We start from the raw sequence: 21,970 nt of genomic DNA, 5'->3' as shown, positions 1-21,970 counted from the left end.
TCATCGTAAGTTACTGGTCAGACCCACTGATACCTTTTTTTTCCCTATTCAGCCGAATCAGCCCTATATCTGGAAATCCTCTTGCGTTTAAACGGTGGACGCGAGATTGACATGTTTTTAAAAAAGCGCGCAAATTTACAGCGCATGTTCTCTAGACTCCGTCGCTATGGCAGCAAAGCTGCTCAAACGCAAACTTGTGCATCGCGTCCCGGGACGGACGGCGGGACGCGTCATTTTGCTTGTAAATACGGAACGATAAGGAATCGATCCATATAGCAGCACAAAGGAGTTTGCTAAAATATTGGTGGGGACAATTTTGCCATCTTAAAATATTGATTGGGACTAGTACCTAGCGTCCCCCCCTAAACCTACGCCCATACAACTCAAGTTATAAAAAATAAAAAAGTCGAAGTTTTAACATAGGCTACTTAGTCACTTATATCGTAATTTATTTTTTACTGTCATAATTTCGATTTCTAGGTCATAATTGTCATGGTTTCGATTTTTTTTTTTATTATTATTGGTTAAAAATCACATTTGGACATGTGAAAAAAGTAGTAAATTATGGCCTCCTATGAATTTTATAATTATAATTTATGACATTAAAAAGTCGAAATTGACAAAAATTCAAAAAGTTGAAATTATGATTTTTTTAATATTTTTAATTTAAGACATTAAAGGGTAAAATTAAGACATGCTAACTCATAATTTGGACTCTTGTAAGAGATTTAAAAAGAAAAAAGGAAATCGAAAGCATGACATAAGCCTAAGTGAAACATGACCTAAATCGAAATTATGACATACCAAGTAAAAAAAATAAACAAATTACGAGAATAGATCCTTAGTATGTCAAAAGGTCGACGTTTATCATAGCTATGATTCACAAAAACATTATTTTCTTTCTATAATGCGGACATTAATAAGTTTCAAGCCCTATTTTGTAGCGTGTGTGTGTGTGAGGCAGATACAGTCCAAGCTGGCGAATGCGCACTGACGCTCTCTCGGGGCGCGAAACATCCTGACAGGAGCAGGGATAGTATTATTAGGCTACAGCTCACTAAACATCACTGGATAACAGGTTTTACTTTTCCCCTTTGTATGGGACTAATATTTTCGGGAAAGCGAGATGTCGTCTCCCACAGAGATGACGGCCACTACGAAGATCACTCCGGAGGTGCTCCAGGAACTCCTGCAGTACTACAACCTCTCCCGGCAGGAATTCATCGACACATACGACATCCGACCTCTGGTTTACATCCCAGAACTCCCAGCCGGAGCTAAAACCACTTTTGTCGTCATGTACGCGATTATTTTCGTGCTGGCGCTGGTTGGAAACAGTTTGGTGGTTTATGTGGTGGCGCGCAAGCGGGCGACGCGCACGGCCACCACCGTGTTCATCTGCTCGCTGGCGGTCAGCGATCTGCTCATCACCTTCTTTTGCATCCCCTTCACACTGCTGCAGAACATCTCCTCGGAGTGGCTGGGAGGTCAGATCCTCATTATAATCAATCTCATAACACTCATTAGCCATTACTCATTACTCATTAGCAAACAATTCGAGCAGCTGAGTCTGTAGCCATATTCAAAAAACATCTCAAGACGCATCTTTTCCAGCTGCACCTGACCAATAAAGACTAGCACTTAACTATCCAATTCAATTTTCTATTTGTTTGTTTATAAAAAAAATAGTTTGTGTACTGTGCTCGATTAACTGAGACTTCTCAGCACTTGCCCCTGTCCGTTTCGTTGCTTCTATGGCTCTCTGCAAGTCGCTTTGGATAAAATGCTACTGTAGCCTATTCTTCATCTGAAACTACTTAACCATTTCATGTTATTCTTCAGTTTATGAGCTCATATTAATTATAAACACGTTACTTGTAAAAATCAGGTTGGGATTGGACCAGGTGGCATATAAAGTCGTATAAATTTCAGACTAAAATAGACCATTACACGTCAATCAAACATTATTACAGGTGACATTTTATAATAATTGCATAACGTTTACATTTTTAACATGTTAAACAATACACAATTCGTGTCACTGCAGGATTATTTAAAATTACCTACTGAATATAAAAAGGTGATTAAAATGCTGAAACATTAGACATTAACAACGCAAAAGACGTGACGGGTAAAGCCCTTCAAATATATATATATATAGTTAACATAAAATCTTGATGCTCTTCTCTCTCTCTCTCTCTCTCTCTCTCTCTCTCTCTCTCTCTCTCTCTCTCTCTCTCTCTCTCTCTCGTTTGTTTTTGTGACATATGGGGCCATTCCATAGGCGTAATGGTTTTTATACTGTACAAACCGTATTTTCTATCCCCTTACACTGCCCCTGCCCCTAAACCTACCCAACACACACACACTGGCCCTGCCCCTAAACCTACCCAACACACACACACACACACACACACACACACACACACACACACACACACACACACACACACACACACACACACACACACACACACACACACAGCCCCTAAACCTACCCATCACAGGAAGCATTCTGCATTTTTACTTTCTCATAAAAACTCCTCCTGTGTGATTTATAAGCCTTTTGAAAAGTGGGGCCATGGGTAATGTCCTCATATTTCACCCTCTCCTGTAATACCTGTGTCATACCCATGGCATTATACACATTTGTGTCCTCATATGTCACAAAAACATGCCCTCTCTCTCTCTTGATCTCTCTTGCTCTCTCTCTCTCACACACAGTCTCAGACACACATACTCAGTCTCACTCACACACATATATACACACTTAGTCTCACACGCACTCACTCAACCTCACACACACACACAATCAGTCTTACTCACTCAGTCAGTCAGTCTTACAAGCACTCACTCAGCCTCACATGTAGGCTACACACAGTTTATGGTGCAAGCCACACACACTGTAATTATCAGTATACTTTGTATCAAAGTACCATGATAATACTGTGTGTGGTGTGTCAGACAGCCCTTTGGTGTCCTATGAAGTACTTTAGTACATGATGTAAAATGGTTGCCATACTCATAAATCATGCTTTCAAAAAACCCAAGGTATCACCATCGCACACCGTTTGTGTCTGGTATCACTGCGGTTTTTCCTGTGGGGTTTAATTAAAGAGATGCTTCAGGTCTGAATCCGAGAAACAAACATTTGCTTCACTTATTTTAGTTTATCACTATTTATCACGAATGTAAACACTGTAACTAATACGCACGTGTTTGGAAACTTTAAAAAAGCGCTTTTAACTTAATGCAAATAAGCAACGACATGATCTGTTGTCAACCAATGAGAGCGCATGGCATTTGCAAAGCCTTTGAGCATGCTAAATTTCTGTATTTAATAAATAATACAATCCCAACTGTTAAATATAGCCCTACCATCTACTCCACTTTCCTATAAAACTGTAAATCATGCAGCTGAATGTTATATTGTGTACTAAGCCAAGAGCTCAAAAGGTCAAACCTGAGCGATAGAATGAAGAGAAAAACTGCTTTTGATTTCTGCTCTCCTGCATTAGTGTACGTGTGACTGGAGGCGAATGGAGCACAATGTCCAGTGTGACGCACCTTTAATCCTCAACACTTCAGCGCTTCACATGTCAGCGCTGCTCGCTTTCCCTCGGGACACGTTTTACCGCAGTAAATCACTGATGGCTGGCCATGTGGCAACTGCAGACAATATATGATTCAGTTCAGTGTTGAGTGTGATGCATCACTAAGACATTGATTACTTTAAAAAATAAAGGAAGGGATTCATCTTATTTTTCTCTATAGTTTAGTTACAGTTATCTGCTTCTGATGTAATTGCATTAAATACTGTAGACGAGTTACAGGTTAATTAATTCTATAGTAAAGTTGATTTAACATCAATTGATTCAGTTGATTTTAAATCTAATAACGTTAATATAAAAAACTATTACTACATTAAATACTTTGGTCAGTTCAATGATATTTTATGCAATTTTATATTATTCTACAGAGCCTCTACAGACTGACAATAGAATCAGAATCAGAAAGAGCTTTATTGCCAAGTGTGCTTCCACACACAAGGCATTTTTTTTGGTGCTGAAGCTTCCAGTGCACATAAACAATACAATACAACACATTCTAAGAAGAAAAATATGAAGACAAATATGAACAGTATAAGGTCACGGTTACGTTTAGTCAGAAGACATAGATTATGAGCATTTACAGTATTTGGGTGGTAATAATAAATAAAAATAATAAATAATATAAGTAATCAGGAGGTATTGGAGATATTGCACTAAAAAGTGGGAATAATTGCACTTACAGGCCTGGGGGGGGGGGGGGGGGGGGTGTTAACTGTTCAAGAGGGAAATGGCCTGTGGGAAGAAACTGTTCCTATGCCTAGATGTTTTAGTGGCCAGTGATGGAGTCGCCGTCCTGACGGTAACAGTTCAAACAGAAGGTGAGGTGAGTGGGTGAGTGGAGTCTGTGATGATTTTACCCGCTCTCTTCCTCACTCTGGAAGAGTACAGGTCCTGGAGGGTTGGCAGTTTGGCACCAATAATCCTGTCTGCAGTCCGGATGGTACGTTGCAGTCTCCTGATGTCTGATTTGGTAGCTGAAGTGATGGAGGTGCATATAACAGACTCAATGACAGCTGAGTAGAACTGAATCAGCAGGTCCTGTGGCAGGTTGAACTTCCTCAGCTGACGAAGGAAGTACAGTCTCTTCTGAGCCTTTGTCACATTGGAGTCAATGTGATTGTCCCACTTCAGGTCCTGAGAGATGGTAGTTCCCTGGAACCTGAATGACTCCACTGCGTCCACAGTGCTGTTCATGATGGTGAGTGGGGGGAGTGCTGGGCTGTTCCTCCTGAAGTCCACTATCATCTCCACCGTTTTGAGCGCATTCGCCATTTGCTAGTACATTTTTTTGTTTACTCACTAATACTAATAAATACACACACTGGCAGCAAGTGAACATTTTGTCCTCAGAGTTGATGAGTTAGAAGCAGGAGAAATGGGCAAGCGTAAGGATTGCACTATGGGAAGAAGGTGAGCCGGCGGAGGCAGTGTGATGCTTTGGCCAATGTTCTGCTGGGAAACCTTGGGTCCTCCATCCATGTGGATGTTACTTTGACACGCTCCACCTACCTAAGCATTGCTGAGACCATGTTCAGCCTTTCATGGAAACGGTATTCTGGTGGCTGTGGCTCTTCCAGCAGGATAATGCTCCTGACACAAAGCACAAATGCTTCAGGAATGGTTTGAGGAGCACAACAACCAGTTTGAGGCGTCGACTCGGCCTCCAGATTCCCCAGATCTCAATCCAATCGAGCATCTGTGGGATGAGCTGAACAAACAAGTCCAATTAATGGAGGCCCCACCTCGTAACTTAAAGGACTTAAAGGATCTGCTGCTAACACCTTGGTGTCAGATTCCATGGAGTGGAGTACATGCCTCGACGGGTCAGCAAAAGGGGGACCAACACAATATTAGGTCATAATGTTGTGCCTGATTGGTTTATTTGTATTTATACATATGTATGTATATTAGATATGTATAAATATGTAATTTATACATATTACATATAATATGTATATGTAATATTATATGTTTTTTAATATTATTAAAAACATATATATATATATATATATATATATATATATATATATATATATATATATATATATGAAGATTTATATTATTATTATCGCATCTTAGATAGTGGTTATAAACCATTCGCTCCCTGATATTTGGCCATTGCGACATTATTAGTCATTAGTCATTAGTCATGTTCTGTTTTAAGTTTCTTTAGGGATTTCAAGCATCGAGTAAGTGCTTATTTCATAGTGTATTATAATAACTGATATCTGTAGATATCAGATGAGCGCTACTGCTAAAAATGCTTTTCTTACTTAGTATTTTTGTCCTGTTTTAAGTCCAAATATCTAAAAATTCTTACATTAAGAAGCATTTACTAGAGAAGCAAACATGTTCGTCTTGTTTTGGGGGAAAATAACTTAAGTGAGCTTTTGCTTAAAATAAGCAAAATAATGGGGCAACGGGGTGAGAAAAATAATCTTGCTTTCTGTTTAAATTAAGATTATTTTGCTTACCCCATTGGCAGATTATTTTGCTTATTTTAAGTTATTCAGTTATGAGTTATTTTCCCACAAAACAAGACGACAACTTTTGCTTGTCTAGTAAATGCTTCTTAATGTAAGAATTTTTAGATTTTTGGACTTAAATCAGGACAAAAATACTAAGAGAGAAAACATTTTTTGCAGTGTACTATAAAGTGTGTTTCAGGCTGTGTGTGTATATCTTGTTTTTGTGTGTATGTGTAGGGGTTCTAGTGTGTAAGACCGTTCCGTTTGTGCAGACCACAGCCATCGTAACAGGCATCCTCACCATGACCTGCATCGCCATCGAGAGGTACCAGGGCATCGTTTATCCGCTCAAAATGAAAAGGCAGTACACGCCGAAACGAGCCTACAGAATGTTAGGTAAGATCAAACACCCACACACTCGACTCTTTACTTTCTCATTCAAACAAACATTGCTCTGAAAATCTCATTTGACTCCACTTACACTCGCTTCTAATGTTACTGAGCAGGATTCACCGGCGCATGTTGTTCTTCTAAAAAAAGAAGAAAATCATAATGCATTCACGTGCTCCACCACTGAAACGCACACCACAAATCCCTCATACTTTTCAGTGTCAGTGTTAGAATTAAACAGCTTTTGAGATAAAATAAAAGCATTGCGAATCTAATCAAGAGATTTTGTTTGCAGAATTATGGGTAATGTAGTTTTCCACAAGGAATTTGGCTGTTAAAAATGAAAAGCAAGGCTCGAGAAACTCTCATTTGACTCCACTTACGCTCGCTCCTTGGTGTTACGGAGCAGGATTCACCAGTAATCCAGTTCATTCATGTTGTTCACCAGTAAATGTTGTTGTTCTTCTTCTAAAGAAAAAAGAAGAAATTATTCCAAGTGTAAATTGAACAAAATATTCCCTGAAGTGAATCCATTATGTGATAAATGTTAGTTTTTAGATGCCAACCTGTCTCATTCCTATGCTACGTGCCCAGTTACAACATTTCTGGAATAACATTTTTCAGGTTTTTACAGATACATTGGGCATATATTTTGAAACCAGATCCTATATTAATCATCTTTGGAGTCTCTGAAGAACTTTTGAGACTTACACGGATACAACAACATTTTGTTTCTTATGGATTAATCTCTGCCAAAAAAATACATTTTCAGTATGTGTGAGCGCATTTCAGTCGTGTGTGTGAGAGCGCGTCAGTTGTGTTTGTAAACGCATTTCACTTGTAGCCTATGTGTGTGAGCGTTTCAGTTGTGTGTGTGAGTGTTTCAGTTGTGTGTGTGAGCGTAACATTTTCAATTGTATGAGAGCGTTTCAGTTGTGTGTGTGAGAGCATTTCAGATGTGTGTGTGAGCGTTACACTTTCAGTTGTAGGCTATGTATGAGAGCGTTTCAGTTGTGTGTGTGAGCCGTTTCAGTTGTGTGTGTAAAAGCATTTCACTTGTATGTGTGTGAGCGTTTCAGTTGTGTGTGTGTGTGTGGGCGTAACATTTTCAGTTGTATGTATTAGCGCGTTTCAGTTGTGTGTGTGTGAGCGTAACATTTTCAGTTGTACAGTATTGTTCAAAATAATAGCAGTACAATGTGACTAACCAGAATAATCAAGGTTTTTCGTATTTTTTTTATTGCTACGTGGCAAACAAGTTACCAGTAGGTTCAGTAGATTCTCAGAAAACAAACAAGACCCAGCATTCAAGATATGCACGCTCTTAAGGCTGTGCAATTGGGCAATTAGTTGAATTAGTTGAAAGGGGTGTGTTCAAAAAAATAGCAGTGTGGCATTCAATCACTGAGGTCATCAATTTTGTGAAGAAACAGGTGTGAATCAGGTGGCCCCTATTTAAGGATGAAGCCAACACTTGTTGAACATGCATTTGAAAGCTGAGGAAAATGGGTCCTTCAAGACATTGTTCAGAAGAACAGCGTACTTTGATTAAAAAGTTGATTAGAGAGGGGAAAACCTATAAAGAGGTGCAAAAAATGATAGGCTGTTCAGCTAAAATGATCTCCAATGCCTTAAAATGGAGAGCAAAACCAGAGAGACGTGGAAGAAAACGGAAGACAACCATCAAAATGGATAGAAGAATAACCAGAATGGCAAAGGCTCAGCCAATGATCACCTCCAGGATGATCAAAGACAGTCTGGAGTTACCTGTAAGTACTGTGACAGTTAGAAGACGTCTGTGTGAAGCTAATCTATTTTCAAGAATCCCCCGCAAAGTCCCTCTGTTAAAAAAAAAGGCATGTGCAGAAGAGGTTACAATTTGCCAAAGAACACATCAACTGGCCTAAAGAGAAATGGAGGAACATTTTGTGGACTGATGAGAGTAAAATTGTTCTTTTTGGGTCCAAGGGCCACAGGCAGTTTGTGAGACGACCCCCAAACTCTGAATTCAAGCCACAGTACACAGTGAAGACAGTGAAGCATGGAGGTGCAAGCATCATGATATGGGCATGTTTCTCCTACTATGGTGTTGGGCCTATTTATCGCATACCAGGGATCATGGATCAGTTTGCATATGTTAAAATACTTGAAGAGGTCATGTTGCCCTATGCTGAAGAGGACATGCCCTTGAAACGGTTGTTTCAACAAGACAATGACCCAAAACACACTAGTAAACGGGCAAAGTCTTGGTTCCAAACCAACAAAATTAATGTTATGGAGCGGCCAGCCCAATCTCCAGACCTTAATCCAATTGAGAACTTGTGGGGTGATATCAAAAATGCTGTTTCTGAAGCAAAACCAAGAAATGTGAATGAATTGTGGAATGTTGTTAAAGAATCATGGAGTGGAATAACAGCTGAGAGGTGCCACAAGTTGGTTGACTCCATGCCACACAGATGTCAAGCAGTTTTAAAAAACTGTGGTCATACAACTAAATATTAGTTTAGTGATTCACAGGATTGCTAAATCCCAGAAAAAAAGTTCTGGGTTTGTACAGAATAGTTTTGAGTTTGTACAGTCAAAGGTAGACACTGCTATTTTTTTGAACACACCCCTTTCAACTAATTGCCCAATTGCACAGCCTTAAGAGCGTGCATATCATGAATGCTGGGTCTCGTTTGTTTTCTGACAATCTACTGAACCTACTGGTAACTTGTTTGCCACGTAGCAATAAAAAATATACTAAAAACCTTGATTATTCTGGTTAGTCACATTGTACTGCTATTATTTTGAACAATACTGTATGTATGAGAGCGTTTCAGTTGTGTGTGTGTGAGCACATTTCAGTTGTGTGTGTGAGCGTAACATTTTCAGTTGTATGTATGAGAGCGTTTCAGTTGTGTGTGTGTGAGCGCATTTCAGTTGTGTGTGTAAAAGCATTTCACTTGTGTGTGTGAGCGTAACATTTTCAGTTGTATGTATGAGAGCGTTTATGTTGTGTTTGTAAAGCATTTCACTTGTATGCGTGTAAGCATTTCATTATAGAATGTGAATGAATTTCGTTTCATATGTGTATGTGAGAGGAAAAGCACATGTATATGCATGGCAATTCTGAATAATGTCCCTAGGGGCACCTCATAAAGGAAGTCCAACTCTTAAATTAAGGCTGACAGAGTTGACTGGCACACTACATTTAGAAAGAATTAGGTATACCCTAAAAGACAAGATTCTGTTATTTGAAAAAGTTTGGTCCCCTTTTATTTCTTTTCTGCAAACCTGTGATTAATGCTCATCATGCGTCCATTACCTGCTTTTACCTCTGGATAGCACTGGATAGGGTTGAAGTTGTGGGTGGGTGTAACTAATTAATATTCCTAGTTAAATTTTATGGTAATTATTATATCATTTTATTTTATTATTATTATTTTTTTCAGGCATATTTGTTGAGATGTAATTTTATTTGTTTGCAAAAAAGTGTATTTACAATCGAATCGATCTTCTCCTGTAATACCAAATAAAAACATCTAAACACACGAAAAAAAGAAGAAAATCAAAATGCATTAACGTGCTCTACTGAAACGAATCCCTCATACTTTTCAATGTCATCTCAGGTGGCAGCTCACTAGCTAGTGTCTCTGAAAGTCAAAGGATGGAGAACATCATTACACGCACAAACTAATGTAAGGGTTTTCATTTGGAGGTCTGTGGACTAGTTTTGCTGGACAGTCCTGAAATCGGGAGCTTTGTCCCACGTCCTGCAAGATTATCTATTAATCCCTAAAGATTACTAAATTTAAAGCAAAAAAGAATAATAAAAAATAAAAAAAACGGACAGAAAGCCTTAGAACTTAACAGCTTTTGTAAGATGATAAAAAAAATTTTTTTTTCCAGAATTATGGGTAATGTAGTTTTCCACAAGGAATTCGGCTGTTAAAAATGATTACTTTGTAAAGTTACAAAAATAACTAAATAGCATCAATTTACATCCTCGTAGTTCACACTGTCTTTAAAGATGTATTAGTTCCCCACTGGATAAACTAACAGCATAAAAACATCATTAAACAAATGTGACCCTCTCTCTGTTGGGAAACTGACAAAATAAAAACTAGTTTGTCATATGCATGTAAAAAAAAAAAAAAATGAACGGTTCCCCAGAGGGCTTTCTCTGCTAGGTTCGGCTATATGCAGCACTGAATTTATCTTCTTTTCTTCATTCGTGGGCAGAATCCACTAATGTCCAGATTTATTTGCATCTGTGCAGGGCTGGTGTGGATCGCTGCGGTCATGGTTGGATCGCCCATGCTGTTTGTGCAACAGTTAGAGGTGAGTGACGACACAAAAGAGCTGCCACATAAACGCTTTAACTAAAATCACTCCAAGTTAATCACTGATAACACTTAAAGGGTTAGCTCACCCAAAAATGGGATTTATGTCATTAACTCCTCCCCCTAATGTTGTTCCACACCCGATAAAGTCATAATTGCGTGATATAAAATCAGATTTCTGTGATATAGTCATAATTCTGTGATATAAAGTCAGATTTCTGTGATATAGTCATAATTCTGAGATATAAAGTCAAAATTACTTAATTACTTAATAATTTGCATTCCTCAGGTGAAGTACGACTTCCTGTACGACCACCATCACGTGTGCTGTCAGGAGCGCTGGCATTCACTGGCGCACCGTCAGGTTTACTCCACCTTCATCATGGTGGCGCTGTTCCTGCTGCCGCTCGCCGCCATGCTCCTCCTCTACAGCCGCATCGGCATCGAGCTCTGGATCCGCAAACGTGTCGGAGACTCCTCCGTCCTCAGCACCATGAACCACAGAGAGATCAGCAAAATCTCCAGGTACACGGAGAACTGCAAAAACATGTTCTCAGCCCACTTCACTTCACCTTCAACTTCACTTCCCCTTCACTTCCCCTTCACTTCCCCTTCACTTCCCCTTCACTTCCCCTTCACTTCCCCTTCACTTCCGCTTCACTTCCCCTTCACTTCCCCTTCACTTCCGCTTCACTTCCGCTTCACTTCCGCTTCACTTCCCCTTCACTTCCGCTTCACTTCACCTTCACCTTCAACTTCACCTTCAACTTCACCTTCAACTTCAACTTCACCTTCAACTTCAACTTCAACTTCACCTTCAACTTCACCTTCAACTTCACCTTCACCTTCACCTTCAACTTCACCTTCAACTTCACCTTCAACTTCACCTTCAACTTCACCTTCAACTTCACCTTCACTTCAACTTCACCTTCACCTTCACCTTCAACTTCACCTTCACCTTCACCTTCAACTTCACCTTCACCTTCAACTTCACCTTCAACTTCACCTTCAACTTCACCTTCAACTTCACCTTCAACTTCACCTTCAACTTCACCTTCAACTTCACCTTCAACTTCACCTTCAACTTCACCTTCAACTTCACCTTCAACTTCACCTTCAACTTCACCTTCAACTTCACCTTCAACTTCACCTTCAACTTCACCTTCAACTTCACCTTCACCTTCACCTTCACTTCAACTTCACCTTCAACTTCACCTTCACCTTCACCTTCACCTTCACCTTCAACTTCACCTTCAACTTCACCTTCAACTTCACCTTCAACTTCACCTTCAACTTCACCTTCAACTTCACCTTCACTTCACCTTCACCTTCACTTCAACTTCACTTCAACTTCACTTCAACTTCACTTCAACTTCACTTCAACTTCACTTCAACTTCACTTCAACTTCACTTCAACTTCACTTCAACTTCACTTCAACTTCACTTCAACTTCACTTCAACTTCACTTCCACTTCCCCTTCACGAAGGGAAATTTGCTTTGCAACCAGACCAGGGGCCTATTGCACAAAACTAGGATAAGGGATTAATCCGGGATCTCTTGGTGATCTTCTCATCTGTATCCAAAATTTAGTACACCGCTGTCGTGTTAACATACCCTGAGGCATACTCACACCAAGAACGATTACATTAAAGAAAGATAACTGTATATTAGGGGAAATTTTGAGCCAGGATCACCAAGATATCCTGGCTTAATCCCTTATCCTAGTGTTGTGCATTAGGCCCCTGCACATATACATAAAAAACAGTTTACAAACATTAAAAACACCTAAAAAAAACGACAACACAAGACCACAGCAGCCCAAAAATCTACCTACTCCCCAAAACTCCTCCCATACCAGAATTTAACAGAGAAACCACAGTAGGAATAAATGAATGTTTATATCAATTGCTTCTAACATTAGGAAATCTGAATCTGCGTCCGGAGGGTAGGAGATTAAATTCAGACTGTAGTGGATGGGAGGAAATCGTAAAAATGGATTGGGCTTTCCTTATGACCTGATAATATTACACGTCAGTGGGGTGACTGATGAGCTCCTATAGCTTTACCACTGGTACTCACTATTTTCACCACCGCATTCTTAGCTTTAACACCAGGACCGCCGTACCAGCATAATAATGATACATTTATAACTGACTCAAAGTAAGACTTATAAAACAGGCCATCAGCGACCTGTCAATATTAAACTTAGACAATTTCCGTACACAAAACAAGCGCTGCTGGCCTCATCTCTACACTGGAATTAAAATTCAACTTATTATCAATCACACACACCCCAAATACTTGTAAGATTCCACCAATTCAACATTCTGCTCTTTAATGATTGTACTAAAGCATTGTACTTCAATGATGCGATGCATTTACAAATTAAACTAAATGCCTACAAAATACTATAGGCACATGTTGTGACATTCCAGCCAATAGCATTGCATGTTTCCTTACAATCACTAAATACAGAAACACTTTACTTGATGCCTTAATGCATTATATAAGTATTCATAGTGCATGTTGTAACGCATTAAATCACAAATACAAATATATTACTGTTGTACAGTAGAATTTAGATATGTCGCAATGTAATATTAACACTAAGGTAACAATAAATTATTAAAACTAAGTTATAAATACATTTTTCTTCGATGTTTTAATTTTACCAGTATAAAGCTCAGTTGTGCAGCACTTCGTTTGACAAAAAAAAGTTAAATTAAATTAAAAGTTAAATTAAATTTCATTACCAGAAAATACACAACACAATTTGTGGAAAATATATTCCTAGAAATGAAATTATAAAGAAAAAAATATATATAGTTGTTTTTATACAGGGAGTGCAGAATTATTAGGCAAATGAGTATTTTGACCACATCATCCTCGTTATGCATGTTGTCTTACTCCAAGCTGTATAGGCTGGAAAGCCTACTACCAATTAAGCATATTAGGTGATGTGCATCTCTGTAATGAGAAGGGGTGTGGTCTAATGACATCAACACCCTATATCAGGTGTGCATAATTATTAGGCAACTTCCTTTCCTTTGGCAAAATGGGTCAAAAGAAGGACTTGACAGGCTCAGAAAAGTCAAAAATAGTGAGATATATTGCAGAGGGATGCAGCCGTCTTAAAATAGCCAAGCTTCTGAAGCGTGATCATCGAACAATCAAGCGTTTCATTCAAAATAGTCAACAGGGTCGCAAGAAGCGTGTGGAAAAACCAAGGCGCAAAATAACTGCCCGTGAACTGAGAAAAGTCAAGCGTGCAGCTGCCAAGATGCCACTTGCCACCAGTTTGGCCATATTTCAGAGCTGCAACATCACTGGAGTGCCCAAAAGCACAAGGTGTGCAATACTCAGAGACATGGCCAAGGTAAGAAAGGCAGAAAGTCGACCACCACTGAACAAGACACACAAGCTGAAACGTCAAGACTGGGCCAAGAAATATCTCAAGACTGATTTTTCTAAGGTTTTATGGACTGATGAAATGAGAGTGAGGATGGATGGGCCAGATGGATGGGCCCGTGGCTGGATTGGTAAAGGGCAGAGAGCTCCAGTCCGACTCAGACGCCAGCAAGGTGGAGGTGGAGTACTGGTTTGGGCTGGTATCATCAAAGATGAGCTTGTGGGGCCTTTTCGGGTTGAGGATGTTTCGGGTTTTCGGGTTGAGGATGTCCCCAGTCCTACTGCCAGTTTCTGGAAGACACCTTCTTCAAGCAGTGGTACAGGAAGAAGTCTGCATCCTTCAAGAAAAACATGATTTTCATGCAGGACAATGCTCCAGCACACGCGTCCAAGTACTCCACAGCGTGGCTGGCAAGAAAGGGTATAAAAGAAGAAAATCTAATGATATGGCCTCCTTGTTCACCTGATCTGAACCCCATTGAGAACCTGTGGTCCATCATCAAATGTGCGATTTACAAGAAGGGAAAACAGTACACCTCTCTGAACAGTGTCTGGGAGGCTGTGGTTGCTGCTGCACGCAATGTTGATGGTGAACAGATCCAAACACTGACAGAATCCATGGATGGCAGGCTTTTGAGTGTCCTTGCAAAGAAAGGTGGCTATATTGGTCACTGATTTGTTTTTGTTTGGTTTTTGAATGTCAGAAATGTATATTTGTGAATGTTGAGATGTTATATTGGTTTCACTGGTAAAAATAAATAATTGAAATGGGTATAAATTTGTTTTTTGTTAAGTTGCCTAATAATTATGCACAGTAATAGTCACCTGCACACACAGATATCCCCCTAAAATAGCTCAAACTAAACACTAAAACTTCCAAAAATATTCAGCTTTGATATTAATGAGTTTGTGTTCATTGAGAACATGGTTGTTGTTCAATAATAAAATGAATCCTCAAAAATGCAACTTGCCTAATAATTCTGCACTCCCTGTACTGGTAAATATTACAGTGAACAAACATCACCGACAATGAGAGCAAGGCAGCTCTGGCATAATGTCAATAACACTTCTATAAATGACTGTTTCTTTACAGTTATTGATGAAAACATTCCTAAAGTATAGTTAAAATCTGAACGGTACCCGACCCTAGTTTCCCCAACACTGGTAGTGATGTTACCGTAACGCTCCTTTTTTCATATTCTAACAGGAAGAAGAAACGTGCCGTCAAAATGATGATCACTATTGTGTTGCTGTTCACCATCTGCTGGGCGCCGTTTCATATCGTGCACATGCTGTTCGAGTACAGTAAGTGTGTTATGGCCATTTACTGCTGTAATCTGCACGCCAATGCGCTTGAGAACTGAAAGCGTTCAGACACATCCACCCTGATACAATCCTCTCCTGGCAGCTCTGTGTGAATAAAGTCAGCTGTAGAAAAGTAGTACATTACTTACCATTCAGATAACCTGTGGTTATGTGCCGTTCCAGTAAGTTTAGCCTTCTTCTGAAACCCTCAATCACTGTTAACAACACAGATGATTTATCATTAGATAAGCACAAGGTTTAAAATGTCAAATGTTTCCACTCAATTTGATTGCATGCCTCTCGTAACTCGATCAGAACAAGACACGAACACAAGCCCCTGAAAATATTCAAGTTCATGTTCTGGGTAACTAAAATAGGCGTAGTAAAACAGGCACTTCCAGATGTTTGATAAGAAGGTCAATTGGTGGTTGTAGTTGCGGTTTATTCAGATCTACAAAAAGCTTTTATCGCATTTTGTCAGGTAGAGACAGTGTGAAGCTCTATGGATGTGGTTACTACAGACCTGCAAACTCACAAGAGGTGAAAAAGGTCACGTTTATGAAGTAAATACAGTAAACAAAATTATAAATGCAACACGTTTGTTTTTGCCCCCATTTAACTCAAAGATCTAAGACTTTTTCTATGTACACAAAAGGCCTATTTCTCTCAAATAATGTTCATAAATCTGTCTAAATATGTGACTTTTATTGTGGCCAGCCTAAGGCACACCTGTGCAATAATCCCGCTGTCTAATCGGCATCATACGCCACACCTGTGAGGTGATGGATGGATCATGTCGGCAAAGGAGAAGTGCTCACTAACACAGATTTATACCGATTTGTGAACAATATTTGAGAAGCAGGCCTTTTGTGTACATAGAAAAAGTCTTAGATCTTTGAGTTCAGCTTATGAAAAATGGGGGCAAAAACAAGAGTTATAATTTTTTTCAGTGTAGTTATAAGGAGTATCTACAATAAGTAGAATATTTGCATTTTCATTATAATAATGAGGTTTTTGCACATTACTGTTGCTAAGCTAATTTTATCTGCATATTAATTCAAGCTCAGTAGTTCACCGTTCAATGAAAACAATAGTCATTTTATAATTAAATTAACTTTGATACATTTTCATCCAGCACCACCAAATCATGTGACACTGCTGTCTAATGTTAGTCTGGAGCCCTATTAAAATGGCACTTTTTAATTAAAAAAAACTAATAGTTTGCAGTTATGTCACTGCATAATTTCAGTCACACTCATCCTTTAGCTAACAAAAATGACCAGAAAACATTTATCCACTTAGAATTAGCATGCAACACTGAATAAACATTTAAATATGCATTATGTTAATAAGACTGCACAATTTAGAGTGGAAAAATCACAGATTTATTCAGATATAACAATTCCAGGTTCACTGTGCTGGTTTGTAAGGGAACACATTTTTTCCAAAATGTTGTGATCATTTATATTTATGCATTTATCAGACACTATTATCCAAAGTTACTTACAATAAAGGAGCATGAATAATTCATCACATATTTGCAGCATAATATGATATGCCACTTGTACAAAACAGATTATGCTATATACATTAATTTATGGCATTACAATATTTAACAAAAGAATATTTCACTGTAAAATAAATATTAATTATTTTTATTTTACATTACAACTGTATAAATTGAAATATAAATATAAGACTGTGTTAAATTTCTTAATTTTCAAATGTAAAACCATTAGAATTGACATAAAACAGCAGTGAGCTCTTAAAGCTTCTCTTTTGCTAACACCAGAAAACAAATTCACCTTAAAAGCAACAGTTAGAGCAACTTTATAGAGGAAGAGGAAGAGGAGAGGAAGTAATAAACATTTGACTTTTAAAGCCTGAGAGGATTGTATTGTGAGCATCCGATGTTACTGTAAACACCAGAGCTGGACACTAACTAAGGTCATTTACTCGAGTCCTGTACTTAAGGACACTTTTTGAGTATCTGTACTTTACTTGAGTATTATTTTTTCTGTAAACTTATGACTTTAACTTCACTCCATCTGAAAGACAAATATCGTCCTTTTTACTCCACTACATTTCTATCAAGGTCCTCGAAGTCGAAAGTCGTTTCTGTCGCAGCTTTGAAAGTCAGTGATGATTTTTTTCTTCTTTAAAAGGTGTTTGGGTTTTTGCAGAAAGCCTTTCAGGAATCACTCTTGTAGAGTCTCGTGAAGTTCAATGATTTCACAGCATTTATTAAACACTGATTTATAGTTTAGAGCAAAATGGAAGAAGACGGATGTCCAAATGCTCATTTAGTGGAGTATTCACATAAACAAAGTTGATTCTGTCTTCAGTGAAGGTGAACAGTGTGAGAATATCAGATGTGTATCAGTGTATTGGATCCGTGCATTCGGCCTTAAAGTGACAGCAGCTTTGTAACTTTTCTACAAGTATTTAAATGAGTTTAAGTTAGTCGTCTGCTAGTGTGTCAGATGGAGCGTCACTGACTGGCTTAAACCATGATGGCATAATGTGCATTTTATACAACTATAATACAATAATGCGTTGACATAAAAAATAAAAATTTACTTTTCATAAAAACAAACAAATACTTCTGTAGTTTTACTGAAGTAAAAATCTTTGTTCAACTCTCACTTGTAACGGAGTAATATTTGACCAGTAGTACTGTTACTTTTACTCAAGTAATAGAGTTGTGTACTTTGTCCATCTCTGGTAAACGGCCATATAATAACAGTTTAAATATCTCATATTGAGTCAATTACCAAAGATGTGTATGTCCGTATACCTGACATTAGTGTTAGGGTGAAAATCCCTGTCCATGTTTCATTCAGATGACCTGGAGAAGAACTACGACGAGGTCACGGTGAACATGATCATCGCTGTGGTCCAGGCCATCGGCTTCTCCAACTCCTTCAACAACCCCATCGTCTATGCCTTCATGAACGAGAACTTCAAGAAGAGCTGCGTCGCCACACTTTCATCTTACCTGCGGCGTCCCGGCCACCAGGGCGGCGCTGTCCCACGACCCCACCACAGCGTGCACTTCTCCAAACACCTCAAAACGGAGGCGTTTGGCAGCAACACCACCAGTGGGAATAACCACAACCCGCACTCGCATCAGAACCGAGTGTTGTCTTCTTCACACGGCGATCTGGAGATATCCACGGCGTTCGCGGAGCAGAAAGTCGAGACCGCGTCATCCCAGCTCCCTTCTGCCAGCTCCTGCGTGAAATAAACTCAGACGAGGGCATAATGGCTCTCTCATTTGCAGAGGATCCCAGACATTGAGGTGATCTTGGCAACAAATGCAGCCTTGAGATCAGTGCCGTTTCTAGGCATAGGCAAACTAGGCGGTCGCCTAGGGCGCCAACAGCTGGGGGGCGCCAGTGAGCCCCCGCCCCAAGAAGATTTTTTAGTTATTAATATTTCGTACTTTTGCTATTTCAAGGCATTATGATTAGTTGCGATTATTGGAGTGAAGTCGCCATGGTGACAGTGGCGCTGCTGTAATGAAATGAGATCATGTAACGTTAGAGGGCGGCAGGGAACGTCATCACCCGTGCTTTAGTTTCATCATCATGAAGAGATCAAAGCCATCAGGGGCTCAGTATCATACAAAGAAAAAAGAGGAAACATAAAAAAGAAAGCGAAATATACAGGTATGTTAGCCTACTTATTAGTTACTTGTTCTCTACTGAGCTGGTCTTTCTATCATAACGTTGAGCAAAACATTACACTGAATATTAGTTCTGGACGGACCACACGCCATGCTATTTTCAGGTGCAGAACATTATAGCATAGTTAAATTGAATTAAAAAAACATTACATCAGAGATAGCTGTGTAAGTGTCGACCAAGTAGGCTAATACTGTCATAACCATAGACGTTACTAAGCCGTTTTTTATGAACTTATTCCTCAGCCCCCCCTAAAAAATATGTGATTAACCTTTAAAACATATGACACTGGCGCAAGCCTTCGACTACGGCTTCGTCCCGTCTTTTAGTCTTTGTGTCAGTGTGTTCTTCAATCCGCAGCGGCGCCGAGTGACATGGTTTTCAAGCTATTGTTATCTTAATTTTTTGGCCTTTAGAACATCTTAAAATACACTTATGTAGATCATAGAAATCAAAATTTTCTCAGGGGAGCATGCCCCCGAACCCCCCTAACATTTGTGATCTCAGTGATCTTAAACCTGCCTACATTATTGGATTAATGCATGTGCAATATGGCCATGAAATAAGGAAGTCATATTTGCTTTATAAGTTATAGTTTTCAAGGTCCCGTTTTTTCAAAGCTTTGATTATGTTTACAGTGTGCAGTATAACATGAGTTCATGTTTCGCGTGTAAAAACACAGTATTTTTCACACAGTTGACTTATCCGTACAGCGCTGTTTCCTCTGTCCTAAAAACGGCCTGATGATTTCCTTGTTCTATGAAGTCCCTCCTTCAGAAATACGTAACGAGTTCTGATTGGGCCAGCGCTTCCCGTGTTGTGATTGGACAGCAGCTTAGCACACTTTGCCCGGAAAGGTCCCGCCTCTTACCATAACGGGGCGATGCAAGCGCTGAATGCGCGCTCTTCTCCACGTGGGAGAGCAACGAGACCACCCCCCCTATTTTGCGTGTTCTTGTGGGCGGAGCTTTAGTCAACAAACGGTTCTAGTGACGTCATCACAGCAGGAAGTGCAGCAGTGTAGTCCAAACCGGCCGCTCGCTGTAGGGTTTGAAAGGGAACTTCTGTTAAATAAAATATCTCGCTTGGCATTGAACTTTGAGCTTTATAATTTAACAGGTATTATTTATGCTCTAACAGCAACATTGCGGGGGGGGGGGGGGGGGGGGGGGGGGTCAGAAAGGCTAGAAACGGCCCTGCTTGAGATGATCTCAACATGCTGTCGGATGAGTTCAGGAGACGCAGAGAAAAAGACGTCCTAGCGGTTCATGATGGAGACCATCAACAGACTTTTGGACCAATTATTTTGTTGACATTTAAAAAAAATTAAATAATTCTACTTCATCTGAATGATACAGAACGTGATCACTTTTGCAGCAGTCGCTATGCCACCACACAAACACAAAATTATGAACTTGATTCGAAAAAGTTATTGTATTTTTTTTTAGTCACACTTTTGTTGTTTGCAATCAGAAAAAAAAGTACACAGAAACGAAAGGGTGACCCAAATATAAAAAGTCCAAAAGTCCTGTTCATTTTTGTTACATTTCTATTGAATTTTGATTTTAATATTTGTAACTAAATGTTATCCTCTGTGTTCAGGTTTCCCTGTTAAACCTGTCTATACATGTCCAAATCCAAAACTTTATGATTAAAATCAACTAGAGAATTTATACGCCCTTTTATATTGAACTATATACTGCTTTAATTAAAAAGTAATTAAACAATTTTTTGTATTTTCAATGGGAAAATCTGATCATATTTATTGCATAATACATAAATTATAGTGCTGGGCAACTCTCGATTAATCATATTCAAAATAAAAGTTTGTGTTTGCATTATATATTTCAACTGGGGATATTGCTGGACGGTGAAAGGAATACTTCGAGGATCTCCTCAATCCCACAGACACGTCTTCCTTTGAGGAAGCAGTGGCTGAGGGCTCGAAGATATTTTAGTGTAAAGCTGAGAAAGGCTTCAGAAAGGCCTCCATTGGCATTCAGGACATTCCCACTGACCCACTCACAAGACCCATAAAGGCACTAAAGACGTCGATACAAAGTCCATCTCACTACAGCGGCTGGACAATCATTTTACCAAGTCGTTATTTTGATTTTTGTGTGCACCATATTTTCGTCGCATTGTAAAATTATTGTACAGCCACTGTAGTGAGATGGACTTAGTATCGATGTGTTTAGTGCCTTATGGGTTAGTGGGAGGAGGCCCTGGGGAAGACCCAGGACACGCTGGAGGGATTATGTCTCCCGGCTGGCCTGGGAACGCCTCTGGGTGCCCCTGGAGGAAGTGGCTAGAGGGAAGTCTGGACATCTCTGCTGCCCCCGCGACCCGGATGGATGGATTTGTGTGTATATTTTATATTATGTTATATTATGTTATATTATATTATATTATATATATATATATACACACACACACACACACACATATACACACACACACCGCACCACCAAATTTTGGGCCTTGGGTACAAACCATCTTGCTGGGCCCCCGTACCAAATACCATAGTGATACCAATGGGTGGGGTATTACATTTTTATCATAAAAACACAAAATGTAAACAAGCCAATTGTACATAAATTCTATACAAATGTAAGTGCATGTATATGTATATAGAAAACTGACTTCTGACTATTTTGGATGCGATTAATCATTAATCATGCGATTGCCCAGCATTATTTAATTAGTACCATGAAATTCTGCAAAAATACAAAAGAAAAATTGCCTTTGAAAACTAAAAAAAAAAAGTCGCATTTCA

General features: G+C 39.2%; 1 protein-coding gene across 2 annotated transcripts; it reads left to right on the top strand.

The window, feature by feature from the left end:
* The first annotated feature begins 575 nt into the window (after positions 1-575).
* On the top strand, positions 576-20,266 carry qrfprb (pyroglutamylated RFamide peptide receptor b). 2 transcript variants are annotated; one of them, XM_067429090.1, is made up of 6 exons: positions 576-1,487; positions 6,317-6,475; positions 10,731-10,792; positions 11,084-11,319; positions 15,411-15,508; positions 18,352-20,266. In XM_067429090.1, exons 1-6 carry the CDS (start codon positions 1,127-1,129, stop codon positions 18,753-18,755), a joined length of 1,320 nt encoding a protein of 439 aa, XP_067285191.1. In that variant the 5' UTR covers positions 576-1,126; the 3' UTR covers positions 18,756-20,266. The 2 variants fall into 2 exon arrangements, with proteins under 2 accessions (XP_067285191.1, XP_067285192.1); XM_067429091.1 differs by lacking the exon at positions 6,317-6,475.
* Positions 20,267-21,970: the final 1,704 nt, after the last annotated feature.

The sequence above is a fragment of the Pseudorasbora parva genome, chromosome 21 (genome assembly GCF_024679245.1).
Source record: "Pseudorasbora parva isolate DD20220531a chromosome 21, ASM2467924v1, whole genome shotgun sequence".
NCBI lineage: Eukaryota > Metazoa > Chordata > Actinopteri > Cypriniformes > Gobionidae > Pseudorasbora > Pseudorasbora parva.
The sequence above is the reverse complement of the archived record's forward strand: the minus strand, read 5'-3'. Positions and strand labels throughout refer to the sequence as shown.